This window comes from Tachypleus tridentatus, chromosome 13 (assembly GCF_004210375.1).
Source record: "Tachypleus tridentatus isolate NWPU-2018 chromosome 13, ASM421037v1, whole genome shotgun sequence".
NCBI classification, from domain to species: domain Eukaryota; kingdom Metazoa; phylum Arthropoda; class Merostomata; order Xiphosura; family Limulidae; genus Tachypleus; species Tachypleus tridentatus.
The window spans coordinates 229,059,350-229,086,117 of NC_134837.1; the positions used below are offsets into that span (position 1 = coordinate 229,059,350).

A 26,768-nucleotide genomic window follows, 5' to 3' on the forward strand; every position below is an offset into this window, starting at 1 on the left:
AACACAAGACACAACTCAGCCTGTACAATCAAAATCACTATTTTTACGGTCCACAAGCCATTTGTCCTTGCACCTGCACAGGTTAAGTACACAAACACACTTACTGACCAGACTTGCACCTCCAGCGTTGGCTGGTCCACCGTGGGTATTTCTTCCATTGTTCATTTGAAATCAGGAAGTGATGCCTGCTTCGACGTAGTGAATTCAGAAATTGAGATTGATGAATCCGTTCTTTTTCTCGAATATTCACGACTCTTCCGGAGCCCGTCTTTCGATAAAGCTAACAGTTAAAGTTAAAAATTGTGTGTCATTGGCTGAAAGTGTAACAGAAAATATATTATATAGAATAAGTGACAGCATAAGATACTGGAGGAGGAAGAAGAATCTTGATTCCCCCAGTATCAATGGTGTTTAGAACAAACATCTGTGGGGAGATGACGGTTTCAAGTAAATAAAAGATAGGTAAGTTTCAAGTAGGGACAAGTAAAACGTGTTGCTCACAGAAACATCGTGTCCTAAAGGAATCAAGAACAAAAATTCAAACTATGTTACTTGTTCACGTTCTTGTATAAGTGTCTTTATTTCACGCTTTCACCAAAAAATGTTTTATTAAAGTTTAAATTTTACAATACAACAATCATTGTGTTAAAATGTTAATTTTTATCTTGAAACTGTGATTAAATTTGATTACCTGTAACTTTTGTTGGTGAAACTTTTAATTAAGCTTTCTGTTCTCTCTCCCCATTCACATGTGAGTGGGGTTAGTGCGATATATTTGGTGGTTGGAGGTTAGAAGCTGCTTACAATTCGTTTCATTGTTTTTATTGGTTTCAGTACTTTGGTTTTCACGTTGATAAGATTTGTTATAAGTTTCATTACTGCTACAAATCATAATTTAAAAAGTGTGTGTTGCTTTTTGGGCTCAGGAAATATGTATGGTTAACTTAATACGGCACTGGCTAGTAGATTGTATAAATTGTTAATTCTTTTGCTACATCAGGCGTATTAGACACAGACAGATATAGGCATGTACGATACGTTACATTATTATTTTTGGACAATGTTACGAGCGTCATGATGTATGTTAAAAGTATCAAGAGAGATTGCAAATGAAAATAGTTTCAGGTAATAATAACACTTTTGGTCAGGTTTATCCTTATTCTTAGTAAGAACATATATTATTCATTAAAATTATCTAAACACTCCTACAACTTCCGTGAACATCAAGGATCTAGTCAAATAAGTGTCTGTTTTCACCCAACCTTTACATGCCACGTTCTTTCTTTTGTTTGGCCTGGCTGGCCAAGCGCGTAAGGCGTACGACTCGTAATCCGAGGGTCGCGGGTGCGCGCCCGCGTCGCGCTAAACATGCTCGCCCTCCCAGCCGTGGGGCGTATAATGTGACGGTCAATCCCACTATTCGTTGGTAAAAAAGTAGCCCAAGAGTTGGCGGTGGGTGGTGATGAACTAGCTGCCTTCCCTCTAGTCTTACACTTATAATTAGGGACGGCTAGCACAGATAGCCCTCGAGTAGCTTTGTGCGAAATTCCAAAACAAACAAACAGTTATTTTGTTTACTATTTTCCAAAATGACACAACTACGTCAATCTTTGTTCTTTTGAACGAGTCAGGCAATCCAACTACATCTTCAAACTTTTTGTTTTGTGGTCTTAATATTTCATGATAACACGTTATCAAATATTTAATAATAATAACTGCCAATTTTTGTGTCCCATATTCGAATGTTTTGAAATACTGACAAGTATTTTCCAATTTTAAAGTGTTGAAAGTGAGATTAAATTACCCAATCAAAACTTACACTACAACTTTGTTTACAAGTTTGTTTAGAACTGGTAATTTCATTTCATTTGAATCTTAATCTTCTTTTACCTATTACTATCACCTATTAATTTTTAGTTTCAAATTATCAATGTGTATTTATTTTCCTACCACTATAGTCATATATTGAATAATATTGAACAATTGTATATCTTTATCTGATGCAACACGCAGTACAAACAACTAACCAGAAAAACTATGAAAGTATTTATTTCCAGTATATAACATATTGAGAATTCCGCCAATAATTAGTGGGTTTAAAATCAATAGCTCCAAACATATTCGCTCTTTCAGCCGTGAGGGCGTTATAATGTGATGGCCAGTCCCACTATTCGTTGGTAAAAGAGTAGCTCAAAAGTTGGCGGTGGGTGGTAATGACTAGCTGCCTTCCCTCTTGTCTTACACTGCTAAATTAGGAACGGCTAGCGCAAATAGCCCTCGTGCAGCTTTGCGCGAAATTAAAACAAACAAAAGCAATAGTTATATTATTTTTGTTTAAGCACATTTGTGCGATTGGTATTAGGGACCTACTAATTAATAATCATGAACTCCTAAATAATATGGTTCATAACAAGTTACTAAAAATGGCTCAGAAATCCGATTGATATGGACCCATCGGTAATTTCACGGTTAATTATAATTATAATTCAGTTTTGCAATATATTTAATAATAACTTTCGACATGTCATCCTAGATTATATCCGTCCTATTAAACTCAAATATGATATATTTACTCTTAAGAAATGCAACTGTTAAAATTTTGTATTTCCTTACTTGATGCAAGCACTTTCAAATTGAGAGTTATGGATACAGTTTCAAGTTGTTACATTTTTTTTCAGTTTCACAATATGACTTTAATAATTAAAGTAGAGAGTTGTTCATAGAGAAGTTTTTGAAACATAAAGTGAATTAAATATTTTTTTTGTATCATTTTAACAATTAAAATGCAAAGCATCACAGAGATAGACACTAACTCTTTTTCTCAAGGGGATCATAGCTTGTTTGTACAGTTCTTTTAGTACGTTGAGAAAGCACATTCTGTGGCTCATAACGTTGAAGATCGAGGATAGTGGTGTCATATCCTGCCACAAATAAATGGTCAAAAACATCTGATATTTAGGTAAAATCATGTCCAACACTGTGTTATACGTACTTATAAGGTGTGAAAGCCTTTGACTGGCGAAGCGTCATTATAATCAATTACATTTTCCATAAGATACTATTATTAGGTTTATTGGATTTTTAAACAGTGCGTTCTTATTACAGATGCAATTGATTATAATCACACTTTGGTAGCAAAAGGTGTCTACATCAAGTTCTTAGATTCGCGAAATGAATATAAAATATAGACAGAAAAAGAAAAGAAGTAAATACAGTGACCCAAGATAATTTTCAGATAATACGTTTTTATTGAAACGGTCATCATGAAGTTCCTTTATATGACTTAGGCTGATTGGGCAGAGAGAGAGAATTTCTTCACGTTTTCACCGGAAGGAAACGGGAATCAGAATTATGACAAAACCAAATGTTCCTAATGTGATATTCCACAATCCTACGTATGTACGTCAACATCCACTCCAATTGTATGTTCAAAGAAGATAACCCCCAGCTCAAACTGCCTTGTTTAAATATCTGTATCACTCCATGAAACGAGTACCACCTCACTCCACAAAGACATGGAAACTGGAACGAGGTCAATCGAATACAAGCCTTACTGAGTAAGCGTTACAAAGTTTGTTTGCTTGTTGTTTTTTAGAATTTCGAGCAAAGCTACACAAGGGCTATGTGTACTACCCGTCCCTAATTTAGCAGTGTAAGACCAAAGTGAAGGAAGCTATTCATCATCATATATCGCTAAATCTTGGGTTACTCCTTTACCAACGAATAGAGGGATTGACCGTGACTTATAACGCTCCCACGGCTCAAAGGGAGAGCATGTTTAGTGTGACGGAGATTTAAACCCATGACCCTCAGATTACGAGTCGAGCGTCCTAACTACCTGGCCATGCCGGGCCTCGTTGCAAAGTATGATATGTAGCCTTTTTTATAGTTAGTGAATCAGTGCAAGTTTACGACCTTGGTGCAGAGAAATCTAGCTAACTTGCACTTCATCATAAAACAGAAAAAACGGTGAAAACTGATATGTGAAAAATCAGATCTATGTAGTGGACTAGATTCCAGATTATTACTTGGGGGGGGGGTCAACTTTCATTGAAAACCAAATTCAATATCTAAGGGTTTTTAGCCAAACTCTCTTTATTTTGAAATTGCAGATTTCACTTTTGGCTTTTAATGAGTACTTCACAACTAGTAAAGTTAAAGATCATAATTAGACCATACTAATGATTCTGCGCTGATAACAACTTCACTTTAAAAGCAGGAGATAATTACAAGAAATGCACGTCAATATAAAGTATTCATGCCGGTTCCACACTACATCAGCACCTAAATGTTGATCATAAAATTCTCACAGGACAAGAAAAAAAAGACGTTTTTTTCCTTAGATAGATTAACCGTTATTTTTAAAATTAGCGATGCCAAATCATGCTTTACAATAATAATACTATAAATATTAGATAAATCTGTTTTTGTATAAAGTTACATTGGATATTACATTTATCTTTAAATACTCCATATAGATGCACCAATAAATTATCTAAATCTAGTATCTCATTAAAGAAAATGGTAATTTTGTAAACCTATAACTAGCTTAAATTCCAATAACATTCAATACAGAATCTAATAACCTAAAACATAACTATTTCTTCAAATTTATTGACCATGTATTTAACTTTAGGTCAAATGTAATAAAGAATAATAATTATAACATGAATTTCCTTAAATTATTTCATAATTCTCTTTAAATTTTATCTTAAAGTATCTATCGCAGACTCCGACATTTTCTACTGTTAATAACTATAATAGGTGCATTTACATGGCCAGGTGGGTTAAGGCGTTCGACTCGTAATTCGAGGGTCGCGGGTTCGAATCTCGGTTGCACCAAACATGCTTGCCCTTTCAGCCGTGGGGGCGTTATAATGTTATGGTCAATGGCACTATTCGTTGGTAAAAGAGTAGCCCAAGAGTTGGCGGTGGGTGGTGATGACTAGCTGCCTTCCTTCTAGTCTTACACTACTAAATTAGGGACGACTAACACAAATAGCACTTGCGTAGCTTTGCGCGAAATTCAAAATAACATTTAATTAAACCAACAATACATCGCCAAAAAGCGTTATATACAGAGGAAATTATGAAGAGCTGAAGAAGCGTGTCTTTTCATCAAAATCATTTAGTCAACACGTGTAATTATGATAAAATACAACTGCAATTTCCGACAACAGTGAACTTCATCAAGCTTGATTTGGCGTGGGAAAGGAAACACCGATTTACATAAGTCAATTCCCACATTACATATTTTTGCAATACTTTGATTTTTCTGTAGGTTCAATATTAGTGAAGAAAAAATGTACAAACAATACAGTCTTTTTACTTTTAAAAAGTCTGTCAAAATATTTATCCTTTGTTCCAGTCAATATCACTGATACCCCTTTAACAAATTCTTAAGAAGCTTTTGTTTATTGCAGTAATATCTTCAATCTGTGTCACAATGGAATCGATTCCGAGAACTTTGAAACTTTCAAACAAGGACTCTTAAAAACACTTAGTTTGTCGGCATCCATTGTGTTCGAAGCCTCTGTGCTGATAAATAAGACAGTGACGAAATCAGATAAATGTGGCAGGTAAACAAAAACAGGTTCTCACCTATCAAAAATAAACAGAATTTACTATCTTTTTATTTTCTCTGTAACCGTTAGGTCATTAGCCAAACAATGTATTAGATTATTAAACCTAACAACCATATACAAAAATATAAAACCCGTGTATCCTTCACGAAGGTAATAGGCCCCATGATAATGCTTACCTAAAGTTCAAGATTAATCATATCTAGTGTTGAGATAGATTAAGTACAACAATCTGTGATGAACCCTTTGATAAACTATACAACTTAATCTATTTTCTCAGACTATTAGTTTATGATAGAAGCCTAATATCTCAGTAACGTTTTATAAAATTAGACATACAGACATTTTTCACTTCTTTAGGTTAACGTAAAGATCTATGATAATAGTCTACGGGAGTTGAATTGGTAAGTCGTAATATGTCAGAAGTTGAGGGTCCATATGATTTTTAATACAAAGTAAAAAGTCCTTCTTATATTAAACTCGGAGTATAGGGCCACTAAAGAAAGAGATGTAAACAAATTATCGTCTGTCATATTGTCACACAAAGGGAGGTCATCATGATACATTGACTTCTTACTTTGGACTTGAAGACAGATGGTTGTGAGTTTGACGCTGGTAGGTGTCATGCTGTCATGTTCTTGAGCAACTCCAGCTGTTTCAGTTAGCTGGGGATTAACTTGTGATTGACTGGCAGAGAGAATGTGTTACCACCATTATCATTTTCTTGTGAAAATTAATCTGGAGTACTGCACCGGATTCTTTGTATCATTTTGCCATGAAAGAGATGTGACCTTTACCTACTGTCGCACACATTGAATACCAACGCTAGCGGGGAGGCCATCGCTTAAAATATCGTTGGTTTACCCAAGGCAACGCCGTCATTTAATCTAGCTTCAGATTTAACCCCATTATACGTCTCATTGTCCCTCCCTGGAACTTGGTCTGCGCAACCTAGCGACAAAATTTATCTGTTGTGTTAAGTTGTGTATACGATTAAAATTAGGGGTTTTCAACCTTTTTAATATCATGAAGACGAAGATAGTAAAACAAACAAACTAACCATATATGAGACTGCAGTTATATCGAGCCAAAGAAAATAATTAATCTATTAGTTTCTGTGGGTATGTGTGATATTTAATACAATAATTTGTTACAAATTATTTATTTGAATATGTGCAACAAAATATCATGTTTTTATTTTTTCTTACTCCATGAGTTATTTCATTTACATTATGAGTAAAATAAACATCGTTCCCCTTTTCCTACAAACGGTAAGTAGCAAACTTTTTCTTTGTTATCAGACTTTTTATGATTCATAGTAACAATATCTCACTGTTTACTAATTGTTATTCTTCTGGGAGAAACTGTAACGAGAAAGGTAGACAAAAAGTTGTGTGATGATAAAATCAACTTGTAGTGAGAATGTTATATCATATGCACTTCCGTAACTAAAAAACGTTTATAAAAAACATTTAGCTCATGAGAACTAGAATTTTATATCTAAACATAACAAGTAATTCAGCCAACAAGCCCTAAAAGAAGTAGTTTTAATCAACTAATACTTTTATTTACATAAGAAAATATTGACAAGTCCTCAACTGATGCTTGTGAAGAACGAAATCATCACAAAGCTACGTAAATAATTTGTATAAAAAACACCATGATGAAAAGTACAAAAGGCGAAGCTTTCATCAGAGAACAGGTTGATTTTTATGATAAAGAGAACAACTATTTCTTTTTTAATTATATTTGCTAGATTGTTTTAGCAAAGTAGTAAGAAAATTAATAATTCAGTACATAGAAATAATAGCCCTCCACACCAAAGGCTTATCGTAGCTTCACCGTTACTATCCTAAAATTCAGCATTTTACCAAAGAACGTAAGAAGGAAGAAAATAAAAACAAAATCTGTTATTATGAATTCAAACATAAAGTGTTATGATACGTAACAAAAAAAGCCTACATCCTTCTGAAAGAAAAATAAACTGAATCACATGTTTAGATCGGTGTCATTAACAAACGTTCATAAAATGGAACTCGTACCTTTTCCTCGTGAGTTATAAATCCCATAATTTTTTGTAACATGTAAAGCCTACCCGCTAAATAATATCTTATCAGGGACTCCAGCTGTATGCTATCTTTATTATTATTTTATACTGTTATGATACACAGTGTCGGATCAAGCCGATCGTAGGACCTAGGAACCTTCTGTTCGTAGGCCCTATCAGCCATATAAGTTAAACCAAAGATTAACTTTAAGGAAAATGTTCATGGACCCATAGTTTCCGTAGACCCTCAAATTTTTGTAGGCCCTAGACTATGTGTCTGTTGTGCCTAATAACTAATCTGGCCCTGATGATACATATGTCAAGCTTGTTCTTGACTATTTAGGGCATAAAGACATTTATTTTATTTCATGCCATGCATAAAATACGCGGTCATTAATCTGAGGATTACAAAAGCAGTTAAACAACAATGAAAAAGCTACCTATCCTGAAATTTAAGAGCTTTTCTAGTCGTAGATAAGCCGATATATTTTTTTATATTATTTTTACAAAGTCAGTTTGCACTCGGTATATCGATATTCTGCAGTTTTGGAACAGACTTAGATTTCAAAGCGTCACAATGAATATAAAGATATTAGCAGTTGACAAATGAGCTGAATAAAGTACAAGGACAGTATTTCCACTGAAACTGCATATTAAATATATAAAACATTTTACGTACATATAAAGTACATATAATCTTTCTTTGCCATAGTTATTTGAAACAAACTGTTGTTGGGCTAATAAAGAACTTTACATTGATTAAAAGACAATTCGTTATCAATGAGTTCTGCCCAATAAATCAGTCATCTTGTTGATCAAACGTTCTGCAATAAAGAGAACTATTGTTTTCTGTATCAAAGAATCAACGTTTACTGACTGAAAGTAATGTGCTGAAAGAGAAAGAGATGAGCTAAAGAGGACTGTTACTTGACCAGTCAAGATTTGTAGATTGAATATAACTGATTCATTAGCTGAGAGTTCTGTAGGGAAGAAAAAATATTTGGTTATAGTCAGGTGTTATAAGATGAAGAAAAGTGTTTGGTTAATCAAAAGTAGTAAATTATAAAATAGACTTTATGCTGATAGCAGAAACAAGTATTTACTCATTTGTTTGCACTTTTTGTGGTTTATAAGAGACGTAGCAAGGAACTTAAATGGGAATTCTCTTTTGAAATTACAGGTTTAGTTCTAGAAATAATGTTCGTACTATTTTGTTAGGTAAACATCCCTGAGACCTGAACGAATGTACATACTATCTTGCCAAATTAAATAGGTCTGGCTCCTGAATTCAAGTAGATAGTATCATGTCAAACTACAAAGATATGGATTCTTGGCTAAAGATAATACTATAGTTTAGAACTACAGAGGTGTAAATACCATCTTTTAGGCCTAGATCCCTGGATCCTGAACTAAGTATATACTATTTTATACAACTATATAAATTTGGATCTTGAATTCCAGTAAATACTATATTTTGTAGAACTAAATAGGTCTGGCTCCTGAATTCAGGTAGATACTATCACGTAGAACTACATATGTGAGGGTTCTCAATTCAAGTAAATATTATCTTCCAGAATTACATACGCCTGGAATCTGAAATCGAGTAAATACTGTCTTGCACAGTTACCTAGGTCTTGTTCGTATGATACTAGGTAATTTTGAACCTCTAAATATAGGTGCCGCTGTTTACAGTGGCTAGTAAATGGACTAACAATGATAAAACTTAGGATTCGATTATCTGTAGTGGAGACAGCAGATAGCTCAATGTGACTTTGTCTTATAAAATAGACAAGCTTTGATTTTTTAAGGTTTACCAAGTTTAGAACTGTGAAAATATAGGGTTTATTAAGTTTGGAACTGTGAGAATGTATTGTTTACCAAGTTTTCAACTCAGTGTATTAAATTAACTACTGCTATGAGCTATCTAGAGGAGTTAAGCAGGTCCAGATTCGTAACTAAGGTGAATACTATCTAGTGGAACTAAGTACTAGGTTTTGAACTGAAGAATGTACCACCTATTGGAGCTAAATACTAGGTTCTGAACTAAAGTACAGATAGATACTATCTACTGGAATTCAGCAGACGTAGATTCTGAATTAAAGTAAAAATAGATACTACTTAGTAGAGCAAACAGCTCTAGATTCTGAATTAAAGTAAATACTATCTATTGAAGCTAAAAAGGTCTAGGCTCGGAACTGAAGTAGGTACTACCTAGAGGAGATAAACAAGCGTATATTCTGAACTGAAGTAGGTACTATCTAGAGGAGATAAACAAGCGTATATTCTGAACTGAAGTAGGTACTACCTAATGAAACTAAGCATTAAGTTGGAAATTAAAGTTAATACACCATCTAGCAGTACTGAAAGCACCAGATCTTGAACTAAAGTAGACACTATCTAGTGAAGTCAACCAGGCTTATGTTCTGAACTGAAGTACATACTATCTAGTGGAGCTAAGAAAGTCTATGCTTTGAACTAAAGAAGTTGCTGTCTTGTTGAACTACAAAGGTCTGAGTTTTGAATAATAGTAGTAACTACTTTCTCGTGCAAAATGTTTGCTGTACGTATCTGGCTTATAGCCAATTATTGGTTGTTTCACGTATTTTTCATTATTTACATTATTTACTATAGGATGTGTGACAAAAGGAATATTTGTGAAACTGCATGAAAAATCTTGAAAACAGGATTGATGCAAATATGTCATTTTCTGATAATTCTCGCAAACTGTAAACGGCAAATGTGGTGATGATGTAGAAGCACCTACATAAAAAAACAAGACTAGCAATTATTTACAGAGTTTTGTATTATAAGAACAATAACTTTATAAATGATAGAACTAATAAAAGTGTAACCAATATAACAAAAACATGCGTTTGTATGTAAAACAACTTTAAAATATTTTTAGCTTGACTATAAAAGTTTTGTTCCAGTAAATGATAATGCACTCAGTTATTAATCATTGATATCAAACTAAACACTATGAAGTATTTAAACATAGCGCTTTTATTTATGTTAAAGAGTAAAAACGCGTTTTACTTTTCGAGGAAATGAATTCCAAAACTGATCTGTATATCTATATACAAATATGGTTGTGTTTTTCTCGTCTTCCTGTAGAACAGTGATTAGTCTATGGACTAAGAATGTTATAGTAGACACAGCAGATAGCCTAATGTGGCTTTTCTCTAAAAAACAGAGAAGCTTTGGTGTTTTTTTAGGATTTATCAAGTTTAAAACTGTGAGAATGTATTGTTTACTACGTTTTCATCTGTGAAAATTTATAATTTACCAAGTTCTCAACTGTAAGAATTTATAATTTACCAAATTTCTAACTGTGAGAACTTTGTTTTCATAACAAAGAGATCACTAACGGTCTTTTCTCATTTTTAGATGTTTCTAGGTAATATGTCATGCTTGATTAATATCGATTTCATACTGTTATCGTTTCTAGTTAAATTTGAATACATTATGCTTGTAAACTAGGTTTATTTTGTTACAATTTATGTGAAAACAATTTGCAATTTTTGAGCACTTACCGCAAAATGAAGTTCGAGGAGTAAAGGTGACTGACGTAGCATCATGATCTTTCATGGAACATTGTGTGAGAATGTGTGGATCACTATCCCTGAAAGTACGACATCTTGTTAGTGTTTCTAACATTTGTAAGTTTCAACATTATTTATAACAAATTCTCTAAACAGTGTAGCTTACTAGATGCCTTACAATTTCTATGAATATACTTGTAAATATATAGCATGATTTCATAAATTTTGAATACGTTTAAATGGATCAGATTTGAAAAGGCAGCTTATTTCAGACTTTGTGGCCTTTTCTGTAAGACTGTCTTTGGAAAAATACACTCAGTGGCCACTCTATTAGGTGCACCTGCATTTTAATACAAATAACTAAACAGCAAATCATGTGGCTTCAATACAAAGCATGCAGTTGTGGTCAAGAGGTTCATTTGTTTTTCGACTAAACATTAGAATGGGAAAATCTACTTTGATCATGGAATCATTGTTGGTACCAAACGTGGTGGTTCCAGCATCTCAGAAATTGTTGACCTTCTGGAATTTTCACGTACTATAGTCTCTAGAGTTTACTGAGGATGGTGCAAAAAAAAATCCAGTGAGCAGCAGTTCTGTGAGCAAAACCAGCTTGTTAATGAAAAAGGTCAGCGAAAATGCCCAGACTCGTTCAAGCTGATAGGAATGCCATAAATATTCAAATAACCACTCTTTACAACAGTGCTGTGCACAAGGGTATCTCTTAACGCACAACCTGTCGAACCTTGAAGCGGATGGGCTACAGCAGCAGAAGACTATGATGGGTTTCACTCCTGTCAGCTAAGAACAGGAAGATGAAGCTATAGTTGTCACAGAATCACCAAAACTGGACGATTGAAGATTGGAAGAACGCCACCTGGTCTGAAAATCTCGATTTCTGCTGCTACATGCAGATTGTAGGGTCAGAATTTGATGTAAACAGCATGAATATATGGATTCATTCTGCCTTGTATCAACGGTATAGGCTGCTGTTGGTGGTGTAATGGTGTGGGAAATGTTTTCTTGGCAGACATTAGGCTCCTTAATACCAATTTAGCATCAAATGAATATCACAGCGTACCTAAGCATTTTTGCTGACCCTGTGCATCCCTTTATGGCCACAGTCTACCCATTTTCCAGTGGATACATCCAGCAGAATAATGCATCATTTCACAAAGCACATATTATCTCAACTAGTTCCACGAACATGACAGTGACTTCAGTTTACTCCAATGGCCTGCAGAGTCCCCAGGTATCAATCCAGTAAAGCACTTTTGGGTTGAGGTGAAACGGGAGGTTCACAGCATGAATGTGTGGCAGACAAATATGCAGGAACTACGTGATGCTATTGAGCCAGTATGGACCAAAGTCTCTAAGGAATGTTTCTGTCGCCTTGTTGAATCCATTGTGTGTAGAATTCAAACTGTTCTGAAGGCAAAAGGGGGTCCTACCTGATACTAGATAGATGTATCTAATAAAATGGCCACTAAGTGTATATTCAGTGCAATCTATTGAATTCTAGGCCATTTTTGGAATAGATACAAGTTCACAAAACTATAGAACTATATTTACTGCTGCTTTAAAATTCGCAGTGAAAACGCCTATATAAAATAAAAACTTCATATTTCTAATTTTTCTTAGAAGTGTCAGGTTTTTATAGTGCTATATTATTTACAGTAATTTGTCTGTAATTTGTTGACGATAAATTTTATCAATTAATGGGCAGTACAAAATTCACTTGTTTCAAAATAATACGTTCAAAACAAGTCAAACGTGTGTACAGCAATTTCTTACACTATCGGTTTAAAGAACTGACTAATTTTCATCAAAGTCCACACAAGCGGATTTAATGATTTTTGTACACCCTCTTAGAAGACAAATTGTTCTCTTCTATCTTTGTTATTACAGTACAAGTTATGAATTTCACTGTGGAGTACTTGCAGTTTATCTTCACTTTTTCCAACTTAATTTTAATTGATTAACTTGGTCGTATATATATATATATATATACACACACACTGCCTGACTGAGGCCTAAAACATTTTACAAACTGTTCACTTAAAGCAACAAGACAAATTCAAAATATTCCTGTTACTGGAATTCACAACAATTAAAATATGCAACAAATTATTCATAAATGGCTATGTAAGCACACCTGCGATAAATTATCGCTTCTAAAAATACTAAATTTAACATATGCACTTTATAACTATTTATATAATAACTCTCGTGTTACATTCAAATGAAACAGTTGTGTATATTTAATATTAAGGCCCTTTTCAATAAAATATTTCGAATATTGCGTTTTACACTGTATTTGAAGACTGTTTTCAGTACATACACATACTCTGCCTACAGATTTAAAATCCTCTTGTTGATCTCTCATTGCAAAGGGAATCTGGTAGACTTTAGCTTGACTGAATCATTGGGCATGGTTTCAATATTGTGTTATACAAGGACTGTCTTGCCCACTATATCAGTGAAGTGATCTACATAGTGGCACAGTAGATCTTGTAACTCTTTCTTCTACTTGTCAGTCAATTCTTCACTAATGTTGACGCCTTTGTATGTCTTACGCAGCAGTCTTCTTAAGTCTAAAATATCTTCATCTTCCATGACGAAGTCACTGTCTTCTGGTTGTGTGTTTATGATTGTCGCACCTGCAATGTTCACCTGTGCCTCAATAATTGCACCTGCTATGTATTCTTCACTCTCGAAGTACTTCTTCAACAGATTGGTGTGGTAGAGCTTGATCTTCCCATCCATCGTTTACTTTATAGTCCATTCATGCACATCAAAAGATCCTTTCCACTGCAGGCTGAGTTTGTTGTCGTATGTAGGTAGCAGAACCAAGACCTTCTGTTTGACTTTGAAACGTCAATCCCTTGTTTTGTTTTCTTGTTTCTTACTGCCTTGTGCAATATATAAAATCTCTTGAGCAAGTTGAAAAGTCTCCTCTATTTTGTTTATGAGGTCTAACACATAATGTGTTCCTCACTTCTTACTCTTCCTTTCCTGTCCACAGCTCTTTCAATACCTGCATTGGACCTTCCACTGTTCTTTCGTGCAGTAACTCAAAGAGTGATAATCCCATGCTTTTGAAACTTCTTGATAAGTAGATTAGTGCCTACAAGCACCTGTCCAATTATATGGTTTCTCTTGCACATTTTCTTCAGAATCCTTTTGTAAACTCCATTGGCTCTCCCACAGAGTTCAATACATCTAACGTTGTGCAGGGTGGTAAAGAGTTGCCTAGTGCTGATGTGTCTGCACACCTATTGCATCAGCTTTAAAGTAAGCTGTGTTCCTTTGTCACTCAGGACTTCTTTTGGAAAGCCTGCTTTGCAGAACACTTCCAGGAGAACTTCTGCAACTTTTCCCAATTATACTATCTTTGGTAGTGCTATGGCTTCTGGATAACAAATTGCATCGTCAACTACTGTCAGCACATACCAGTTGCCCTTATCAGAAACTGGAGCTAGTGGTTTGATCAGGTCCAGAGCTACTGTGCTCAATGACTTTTCTAGGAGATGCAGTTTACGTAGTGGCACTTGGCTACTGTTTCTCTAAGTATTGTCCTTTGAAGGATGTCACATGACCTGCAAAATCTGATTATGTCTTCAATAACCCTAGTCAAAGGAAGTTGCTGATGATTCTGTCCGCTACTTTCTTTGCTCCTAGTGGTCGTCTGTCAATCTATTCATAAGGCAACATACAACTTTGATTGTGGTATTCTGTTGGTACCATGGTCTTTTCACTTTTCCAGTATAATTGTCTTGATAGATTTGACACAGTACTCTCTTATGGTCCTCTATTCTGCAAGTCCCTTTCCCCTTTGTCTTGTGCTTGACTTTCTTCCAGGCACTCTCCCGTAGTCTGCAGTTAAGGATCTTTCTTTTTATGTTTCCTTTAATATCCATAACTCTACATTTGATATGTCACATTTTGAGGCTTGTAGGGGCTTGATATCTTGAATGTTTTTTCTCCAGCTCAAGTGGCGACTGCAGATTCGCGGGTTCGCATCCCTGTCGCGCCAAACATACTCACCCTTTCAGCCGTGGGGGCGTTATAATGTGACGGTCAATCCCACTATTCGTTGGTAAAAGAGTAGCCCAAGAGATGGCGGTGGGTGGTGATGACTAGCTGCCTTCCCTCTAGTCTTACACTGCTAAATTAGGGACGGCTAACACAGATAGCCCTCGAGTAGCTTTGTGCGAAATTGAAAAACAAACAAAAACAAACTATCATTATTATTACAATATAAACTGTGAAACATATTTTACAAATCGTTTGTTATAACTAAGCTAACAAGCAATCTAACTGTACTTGAATTTCTTGGTCGCTACATACATATATTGCTCGACTGAAACCTAGAACTGTTTACGAGACGTTATTATGTATAATAATATTCAATTAAAGTAACGAGAAAAATTCGAAAGGTTTGAGTAACGTCGTGTCAATTTACAACAACTGGACTATGCAACATATGATTTATAAACAGTTAAATAAGCAAACTTACAATAAATTATCGCTTCTAAAAATAATAAGGTTAATACTCGCGCTTTATAACTATCTAACTCATAACTGTATTATTAAACCTGAATGAAACAGTGGTGTATATCAAATAAAAGTGTTTGAGATTGCTCAAACAACACAAGCTTAACAAAGAAATATTTCACCTATACCACTTAATAGAACGACCAATTGATTAATTGTTATTACTATCAACAGTATGACTGGTTAGTATAATTAAGATAATGAACAAGTGTTCACAGCACCCATAGGAGAAAAGCAAACAAACAATTCTGATTAGCAACGAAAGCTCATGGCGCCGTTGGTGTCTATCCTTCTTATGCTTTTGACTGTGATTAGCTCTCATGTTTTCTAGAACTTCATGTATTCTGACCTTTATGTGTTTTGCTAGGAACAAATCCACAACAGTAATCCAAATACTTCAAAATACAAATAACTTCAGTTCTTGTGGATGTGATAAGCAGAAATATAAATGCAGTCTCTAGAACCAGTTTCCTTAATTTATTATCTAGATTTTCGTCATAGAATTAAGCATCTGAAGCTGTTAGGAAGCTGTATGTGTTTCTGAGAGGAAAATGACTTCATGTTAGAGCCTTAATTTGTAACTGCTTTATTTGGGGAATTATACACAAAACTTGCTAAGGAAGTTCTTCGGAGTTTTATAGTGTAGTGAAGGACTGAATATTTAAGAAGGTATTTAATGTGTGGCTGATTTATATGATGAATGTGTTACAGAGATACCTCGCTTACTGAGGAAAATCTTTTGGATTTTGTGGAGTAGTGAAGGAAAGGCTTTTTTTGGGGAAGATCTTCAATGAGTGACCGATTTCTGTAATGAACGAAATACAGAGCTACATAGTCATGAATTGCTGAAATACTTTCTTAAGAATTCTGAGATCCTGATGAAGGTTGACTGTTCAAACCATTAAACTATTTTTCTTACTTGGCTTTTAACCTTTATATTTCGCTGAGCTATATTTATTTTCTATTTACATCCTTACTTAAGCGACACAATTTCTTATCTATAAAATCAAAGTTTATATATTAATAAAATTATAATCGAAACTTTCGAAGCATTACGGCTATAAACATAATACGAAAAACAAACCTTTTTAACCAAACGCTAAAATGTGGACAATGGGGAATAGGAGGAATGGTTTGAAAAACTTTGTTTCATGCTTTGCACTAATTTTTGTCCTAGAAATAATGTGAAAATTGAAGGAAAACTAATGAACAAACACGAAGTTTATTTGCTTGTTTATTTATTATTTTGTTCTAGCTGAAGAACTGTGATGTGTCGAATCAGATTGATAGACGTATCAGTTGACAAGATACAACACGGTACTTGTTACTTACTGCAAGATCCAGCAATTTTGCTGTTGTACATCGTCACTGTTTAAGTGTAGGAACAACAAACGTTGATACTCGCTAGTGTGTTAAGTGGTTATAGGCGCCAGTCTGGCACGACACATGGTAACTAATCAGGCTACACGCAATCGTCTCATTAGGTGATTACACTAGCCTTTATCTTGAGCATACTTCTTATCTAAATCGCTTGACTTAAACTTTAGGTTTCATATCAGCTGTGTATATTATTTAATCTAAAATCTGTCAGAACAACTAGTTATGCTTGTTGAAAAGTGAGCGTACAAAAGCTACAACAATACGAATAACCTTTCGTTACAATTCCTCCCCCCGTGTAACAGTCATCGCTGATGTGCCTTGTTTCTCCAAGAAATCACAAGTTTTGATAAGAAGTTCTCAGATTATGAGAAGAAAGAAAAAATAGCTATTAAACATCTATCTGAAGATCAATTGTTTACTACTGTTCACAAACCTTTAATAAAAATGTAAAGTTTAGTTATTTTTCAGACAGTTTTAATCACTGTGAAAGCTGTGTAATGTCAGCTTTAAAAAGATGGAATTTTAAAATTAAAATTACCACTTTCTTAAGAAGGAAATCAACCGAAAATTACAACTATTCTATGAAATAATACATAGTCATAAATACGTGTAGCTGTATATAATCAAACAAATAAAAAGAAGATACAGTTAAGTAAAATTTTACACCAGTCTGAAGGAAAGCGTTACGAACGACCAAACCTTTACTGCTAAACAAATATTAATTTAAGAAAATAAGACCTTCCACTGCAGAAAAATGAAAAATTAAATCCCAGCAAAAGGACGAAAAATAATATCAGGGAACAAGTTACATGATGGGAAAATATAAAAAGTACCTTGGGTTAAGAGAAACCTGCAGGTAGAACTAGGGTGGTCAGATTTCTAAACCGGAAGATCAGGGTAGCCCAGTCCTTGGCATAATTTCGAAATAGTTATTACAATTTTGAAATAATTTCACTTTTATTTAATTTATTTTAAATTTATTGAACTGTTCTACAATATTTCTAAATATATTAACTTTGGCACTGTTTATGAAACTATTTCAACTATTTTACTGGGAGATAGGTACAAGTCAAATGAAGAAAAGCTATTAGATTATATATATCCAAGATATCTTTAATTATTAAACTTGACCAATTCATCTTATAATAGACTACTTCATATCTACATTTACTTAGAAATCTATAACAATATCAAACATATCACTATTAGGGTTTAGCATCACTTTTAAGATTTTTTAAGACATATTTTTGTGAAGGATCACGAATAATGGGATTAATTGTAATATTATAACGCTCAACACAACTAAAACGTTAGTGCTATGGTACGGTTCCAGAATTAAAAATTGCCAGTCGAGAAGAAGAGGCATTTTTAAGCGTCTGAAATGTAAAATATCTTAAGAAATTCAAGTTTTCAAATAAGTTACTGAACTACTGCGTTAAATATATGTCCAAAATACTAAAACACGTAAACATGTGAATTTTACAAGTAAAAACAATAAGTTACTGAATAATAATAGTAATAAATATCGTTTAACACTTTCATATTCGTGAAACGCTACACAAGCGCAAGCTGCCCATACACATGTACTGAGAGACAAGAGTGAAATGGCTACTCAGTAGTACTACTTTGGTTACTCAAATCAAGTAGGGATTTGGTCGTCACTTTTATGATGAGACACTTCCACAAAGTGCAAAGTGCTATTGTGCAACAACAGGACACAAGCCATTTATCCTTGGATTAACAGTGCTACTCATAGATGTTAGAAATATACACCAAGAAACACTAATAATACATACACAACTGATATTCGTACATGAGACAAATACAAACGCTACATGTTAATAAACACAATCGCATGCCAAATAAGTAACAAAGTTAATACAATGGTGTAAAATAGAAGGAACTAAAAGGCTTTTGATATGCAGCAAAAATTTCTTAACCCTTCTTCTTTATCCCATTAATCACATATCCTAGGCGTAAAATAAAAGTTGTTTCACTAGTTTAGCCGTTTTACGCCACTGTAATACATCTACTTATAAATATTATAAGTCAAGAACACCAAACATAAAGAAGCGAATGTAATAATCCGGAATAAGCTTCAAAAACAGTAACACTCGTAAATATATATTTAGTTTAACCAAAGAAGTTGTCCGTTAAGAACGATCACTTCTATTGTTTGTTACAATGTAAACAGTAAGTTGCACGACGAAGTGGATTCAAACTTTGTGTTTAATAAAAACGCTTTCAACAGCGAGTGCAAGGTGGTTTTCATGTTAAGAATAAATACATCTCGTATTTTTAAAATATCATTTCCTTGACCTATAGAACCTTCGAAATGAATCTAAAAAAAAAGATTTTTTCGGCACAACTTTGTATGTACAAACTAGGTCCATTTGATTGACTGTGTAACTGCTACATAAATGTGTAATAAATATGAAGTACATTTCTTCTTCCCAGACTGCTACAGGCTTAAAAATAATGTTACAATTATTTTTCCATAATAATGTAGGGCACGTGACAGTTTACATCTGTTTTTACTGAATTTTATTGTTGTATTGACTTTAAAACCATGCCTAACTTTTAATCACGTGGTACATGTTGCACACACATAGTAAAGGCATGGCTTAAGTTACATTATTGAACTATGAAAAAGCGTCAGTAATAAGGACAAATGAACTTCCGGTCCTTGTGCCTTTGTATTTGTTTCAGATCATGGCAGTGCCTTTTCTGATTTCCTTTGACTTCTGACTGGGGTAAACTTTCGCTACTCCTAGCCGTTGTTTACAGTAGTTTGTTAATCACCTCTTCAACCTTTATTGTATAGCAGCGCCTGAATCGCAATGACATGCTTTCATGCCTTTCATAATTGTCTTTAGGGTCTATCTCCTTAAGCCCTGGATTAATCATCAAGCAAAATAAGCACGTGACTAGGGCACCAAGGGAAGGGGGCACCACAGAGTTTTTCCCCTAGTTATCATGCCCTTAGCTCTTTCACTGCCATATTTAACTTAAATCGATTTCTTTTTGTAATTGTCCTTATCTGCCGTGTTCGAATTTACTCTACATTGTTAAAAAAACGTTTTCTTTGGCTCTGTGAGTGACTAAAGTTTCGAGAAACTACTAAACTATGTATCTGAAGTAAGAAGTCTGATTTGAGAAAGGCTACTGTAAAGAGCAGTACAAAATGTTGTTAAAACTTCAGGTTAAAGATCATCATATGTTATGATGTCTGAACTAGAAGATGAAATATTTTTCTCAATCATTCCTTCTGTTGTGGTTATTTATAAATTATAAGGAACTGTTTTGTTTTAACTTTTACTGCTTTATTCAGTCACATCTGCAGAAAAATAATAGTATAATACCACAGAAACAAGTGAAACGAAATGGTGACACATGTGTACAGAGACGTGGCAAGTTTTATATTTGTTTTGGCTTCTGTTTTCGTACGCTATATTTGGACTATTATCTCGTTTGTTTTAGATTTATTTGCGTTAGTATTGAATTATTCATGTGTGTTTTGTAATATTTTTATAAGTGTGTTTCTCACTGAAGCTTTTCTGAGCCGTAATATTTTTGGCTTCAAACAACTTGCTGTAAAAAAAACAAACCTGCTTTGTATGTGAGCACATGTTTTGAAATTTATCATACCAAAAACAAATTTAGAAAGAATGTGTTAATGTTGATTCAAGTTGCTCTACGAGACAAATTGTAGTTAAACCAAGCTTTGTCCACTTTAAGGTCAGAATATCATGATGATATTGAGGTGTTACAGGCTGGCTCAACTGGCACAACTCTCACAACTGATCTCACTTTGTCTTTAAATTCTCCTGATATCTCTAGTGTTAATGTTGATGCAAGTTGCTCTACAAGACAATTTGAAATGAAATAATTGTTGAAAATGGAAATCTACTGGACTGTGATAAAATGCTTCAGTCTGCAAAAGATGAAGAAACAGAAGCAAAAAAATCCAAGATTGTGGCTCGATTTCTATGCCGATGATGTGGCTTATGGGACTGCTTGTGGACCTACTGACTGTCAATACCACAATGAACCATTTGGCAAATATTGCCGGACTTTCAGTAGTAGCAAACCAATGAGATACTGTTCGCAAAAACTTTTCTTTGGGGTAAAAGCCAATGGTGAGCAATACAAGAGAGGAGTTATTGCTTTCACCATCAACAGGGTCAGTTTACTGCTTTGTTTGTAAACTTTGTGCCCCTATATTTTTCTCGTGTTTTGTTGAAAGAGAAGAGTTCAGTGATTGGTGAAATACTATTTTAATTGATCATCATGAAAGAAAAACTACTCACCGAGACTCTATGCTAACATACTTATCTCGCAGACAAGGTTTAGGCTTGCGACAAAAGTTGGAAAAACAAATTAAAGACGAGTGCAATTACTGGGAACATGTCTTGGAGCGTGTAATAGCTGTTATTCGTACATTAGTTGAACGTGGCTTGGCTTTTCGAGGAAAAGGTGAAAAATGTGGTTCACCGCAGAATGGGAATTTTTTAGGGCTGCTTTTTTTCAGTCTCAACCAGCCAGTGGAAAATTCTTAAAGCTTTTTTTTGGAAATGAAAGTGTGTTAAAATCCTTCTCTGGTATTAGATAGGCGGCACATGCTATGGCAACAACAGCAATTTTAAAGTCTTTCTCTGAGATTTTGGAAGCTTAAGAATATATAGTTGAAGACCAGTCACAAAAGGGAGATACTAGAAGAAAAACATACAATACTGCAAATAAGATGCAAGAGTTAGAATCTGTTTTTATTGGGATCATGTAGGATGAGATTTTGCAAAAGTTTCATAAAGCAAGTCAAGTTCTGCAAAATTAGGATGTGAACTTAAAAACATGTGCGAATCTGTACGGGTCATTAGCGGACCAACTACGCACTTTAAGGGATGACTTTGAAAGATTTTAAGCAGTTGCAAAGGAAACAACCACCAGTTGTTTATTACAATGCAGCTCAAACTTGCAAACGTGTCAGAAAAAAAGGTAATCAATGACGGAGATGCACAAGAATGCCAAAGATAAATTTCGTATTACCACTTTCTACACAATCGTTGACAAACTAAAAACCCAGATATGAAGCAGAAGAGAGGTGTAGAAAGAAATATTAAACAGATTTTCTTTCGTAAGTGATGTGCCAAATAATGTCACTTCATCTGTTGGAACTGAAAAGTACTCTCAGTGTTCCCAAAAGCTAATTTATGCTTACTCAAAGGACTTTGACACTAACCTCTGTGCCGAGCTTCAGCAGTTTCACTCATATGTGCGCCATAAGTTCAGTGCAACAAAAACTGTAAGAACCAATTCAGTCTTACTGAACTTTATAAAATAATTTCAGAAGACAAAATTGAATGTACATTTCCACCGTAGACATTGCATTGCGTATATTTTTAACATTGATGGTCACAAATTGCACAGCTGAGTGTTCATTTTCTCAACTCAAGCATATTAAAAATCCCAACATAACAATTATGCGACAAGACAGGCTGGATGCCTCGTCTCTGCTAAGTATAGAAGCACATTTATTTCGCCAAATTAGTTTTGAGGATTTGATCAAAGACTATGCAATTAAAAAATCTAGAAGAAAACTTTTCAAAATTTAAATAAATATTAAGATGTAAGTAAATAATTTGCTAACAGGGTTTTAAGTTCAAAATGAGAAATTGTTAACATCAAAGTGAGAATTTTTTGAATAAAAGGGTTTAAAGTAAGTTTTTCATTTTTAACATCAAAGTGTGAATTTGTGAACATCAAAGTAAGAATTGTTAACTCAGAGTGAAAACAAATATACAGTAAAAATAATTCTTTCTAATTATCATTATCAAAGAAGTGATTTCTCTCATCATTTTTAAATAAAAGTCCTCAGTCATTGATTGATTTTGATTCATGCCCAATCTGTTAAATAAATAAAATAAATAAAGTTTTTATTTAATATAGTTGTGGGGTCTGACCTGGAAGAAAACTGAAGAAGAGTTATAAATTTTCAAACTTCTATTTCACTTTCAGCACTTATTGAGTCTTAATGTCTTGTCAGTTGAAAAATGGAGGGGCCGAGGGGGGCACCACTGTTGGACTGTGCTTAGGGCATCAGTTGCCCTTAATCTGATCCTGATCTCTTTATTTAACCCTCATCAAGTAATCCGTTGCGGTTTTGTAGACTTATTATTATTAATATCGCTCTGTTGAAATAAATTAGCAAAATTTGTTTTATGGTCATAGTTATATTTATACCTAACAATCAATAAAGTTATAAGAATGTTATCATCAAGTGTACCTGTATTTACTTGCTTCACGGAAACCTTTTGCGAACGGATTACTGGCAATCTTTAACTTGGTTATCTGAAAACACAAAACAAAATGTATTATTACCTTTTATAAGTTCAGCAGCAGAAGTCTTAAGAACAATGAGTTTGCTCCTACCTGCTGGTTTTGATAAGCTGTCACTGTAAAAAAGCTTGTTTCTGGAAAAACAAAACTCTTCGCTTCTGCTGTTTCAGCCTCAACTGCTTTAGACGAGCCAATGTTATCAACACGTTCAATGCATATCGTCGGCTGGTACTTGTGCATAGAATGAAGCACAACCTAGAAACACATATTTGAATTTTGTAACAACTTACACCTCGAAGTATACATATATGTAAGAAAAAATATGAACTCAACCACTTCGAACTTAATAAGAATAGAGAAACATTTGTGTGAACTTACATATTGATGTGAATTGTGTAGTTAGTGTGAACATCCATGGTAATACGAATTTTGAAGCTCATGTAAACTTCACATACTAACATGAATTGTAAACTAAGTGTTAACGTACAGACTGGTATTAAATGTTTAAAATTAGTGCGAACTTACACTGATATGAACTTGGAGTTAATATGAACAACGATGGAAGTAAGCTATTCTTTTCAATGCTCTTTTTCTTCATTTTACATAGTTGTAGCTGCAGTGGATGCATTTAAAACTTTGAAATGATATTTTAATCGTAACACCCTGCCGTGATAACTAATGTGAGTTAATGCTGTACTGACACACACCTCTAAATTAGTGGTTTTCATTTTGACAGCTATGCCAAGTACTTAGTGTAAAATAAAAAGATACTTAACACTGTTCCAAACTAACTCTTATTATTGCTTAAAGATTATAATATGACTGACCTGTCCTCTTAACACCGGATGTTTGTTATTGGTCAGTTTCATTTTCTCGAAACTAACAGTCTGCGCCATCCACTGGTGTCCGTTAGCAGGACTGTCGGGATGGATATATCTTGTTCTCTCAAGTAACTGGTTTCCTTTACCGGCGACCATCCATCGCGAACTGTGCAGAAAGAACATACTCTAACTACTTTCTCCTACCACTTAAACAAGTAATAAACCATGTTATCAAAACCGCATTAACAGATCAAAATAAGACGAATCTTGATTTATATATATGTATATATTGTGAATTCTAACTTGCAACGTACATGCTAAAGTGAAGGTTCTGATTCATGAATATTACTGGTTAAAAAATACTTAAATATCTCTATTCACTAGTTAATAAAACATCTCACAAAAATTGTATGGTTTTACCAGTATAAAACAATCGTTAATGTGTATAAATGAATTTGATAATTTATTTTGATGCAAAAAATAAATTATTTTTTAATGATCTAGTTGAGAGTCAAGTAATCTGCCAATACAAATTATGACATTAGGTGTTTAGCCTCTATAATAGATGCCAGTCTGTGTTGTCTCTGTTAACAAATAGACTATCTTTCATGTCGATGAAATGAATTTATCTATTATGAAGCTACTTGCACTTTTTCGCTTGAGGTGGGAAAAAAAAATCCCATTCTGAATTGTGAGTGGTTAATCTACTAGAGGCAATGTTCGACTACGGGTGTATGGAAAAGATTAACTTAAAAAATTCAAGTTCGGTACATTTCCTTTATTTATAGATATGATAAAGACGATGTGTATTTTTTGCCCCCTTTTGGTTCATCGGTAAATTTAGAGACTTAAAATGCTAACATGTGGGTTTCAATACCCGCAGTTGAAAAATACCAGCTAGTTTATTGTGTAGCTTTGGGCTTACCAACAACTAAACAAATTGTATTTTCTGTAGTTTCTAGGCAGTTTTTCTCTTGTAAGTTCAACTCAGTATTTGAGCAGATAATTTTTCCAGTTTTGTTTATTAAATTCTAGTAGTTTTTAAAACTGATTTCAACCCCATCACTTTAACGTTGTTGAAATGTGAATTTTTTGGAGGAAACTTTAACACTAGTCGGTTGTCATCAAACCTGTCTTTCTCTTCTCCCCTCCGCCTGTACTCAAATAACATTCCATCCACTAAATGTATAAACTAATATTATATAAGAGTAGATGAACTGTGTCTCAGAAGTTTTATAATGCAAAGCTATTTTATAAGTTCAAATAGCTGCAAAATTTAATTTCAATTTAGAAGTTAATTGAGCGTCGATAAGTATCACATTTATATTTGTAACAAGATTGATACACACAATTTTTTCTTAACCCAAATATATTTTAATATACAAACAACAACACAATTTATAATAACGGTTAATAGAAATAATTATTTATATAAAAAAGGCCAGGTAGTTAAGGAGCGAGACTCGTAATCTGAGGGTCGCGGGTTCGAATCCCAGTCGCACCAAACATGCCCGCCTCTTTCAGCTGTGGAGACCTTATAATTATTCGTTGGCAAAAGAGTTACCCAAGAGTTGGCGGTGGGTGGTGATGACTAGCTGCTTTCCTCTAATCTTACACTGCTAAATAAGGGATGGCTAGTGAAGATAGCCCTAGTGTGGCTTTGCGCGAAATTGAAAAAAACAACAACAAATATATCCACAAGTGTTTAAAACTCCAAAACAATATTTAGTCTTCTATCTACTGTGAAAACGAATATCTTATCAACGGTCCAGGTTCACGAGGCGGAAATGACTTTTATGTTGACATACAGATACACTTCACCTGACAGGAATGCTAGCTAGCTCTATTCTTCACACGTGAGTTTGTTTTACTTGTTTTTCTGAAGTTAAACTAAACTAAACTAAACTAACGTGGCAGGGGTTCAGTTTAGAGAGAGAGAAATCCGAAGAGTTCTCTCTCCAACTGGGGTGTTCAGGAACTTTGTAGTTCCTCTTCGTCCCCTTTCGTGGATTGTTATTAGGATTAAGTGGTGTTTTTTTTATTATTATTATTTTAATAAATTAATTATCGTTATTATTCTTGACTTTTGGGTGGGGAATGTCTCACTAAATGGTCTTTGGGTGGAGGCAAAGGTAGAAGTGGAAAGAAGGAAAGGTCGGGACCTGTCTCGAAAAGAAAAGTTGGTAGATGTGAACATGAATGTAATTCATTCAAGTTCAGATCAAATCAAACGGCGATTCTGGGTCTGGCAAAAGGTTGCCTGGGCTGGGATCTAGAAATCCAATGCCTGAAGATTTTGATGTGGGGGGAAACGGGAGTACCCCGAGAAAACCCACTTTCACACGACAGGCGCCGAAAGTTTTTTTCTGAAGTTATACGATGGATTCGTTTAAATAGTAACGTCCAAAGTTAATTCAATTCTCTGAAGTTGAACGGTTTGTAATAATCGAAATCTATAAACGTTCCTGGACAAATATCTGAAGTATTCCGACTAATATGCTTT

At 34.3% G+C, this 26,768-nt stretch overlaps 1 protein-coding gene across 3 annotated transcripts in view; it reads right to left on the bottom strand.

Moving 5' to 3' along the window:
- Nucleotides 1-3,292: 3,292 nt before the first annotated feature.
- LOC143239131 (T-box transcription factor TBX20-like) overlaps nt 3,293-26,768 on the bottom strand; it is a 37,856-nt gene continuing 14,380 nt past the window's right edge. The window contains exons 4-9 of one of the 3 annotated variants that reach the window (XR_013021027.1): nt 24,272-24,431; nt 23,538-23,699; nt 23,392-23,456; nt 11,163-11,251; nt 9,748-10,389; nt 7,116-9,694 (exon numbers count right to left, since the gene is read on the bottom strand). Coding sequence is in view for 2 of the 3 variants with exons in the window: in XM_076479974.1 (XP_076336089.1) it covers nt 10,130-10,389; nt 11,163-11,251; nt 23,392-23,456; nt 23,538-23,699; nt 24,272-24,431 (736 nt within the window). In the remaining variant the exon portion in view is untranslated. Of the gene's footprint in view, nt 3,523-7,115; nt 10,390-11,162; nt 11,252-23,391; nt 23,457-23,537; nt 23,700-24,271; nt 24,432-26,768 lie in introns of those variants that run through there. The other 2 variants (XM_076479975.1, XM_076479974.1) reach the window with 2 other exon arrangements.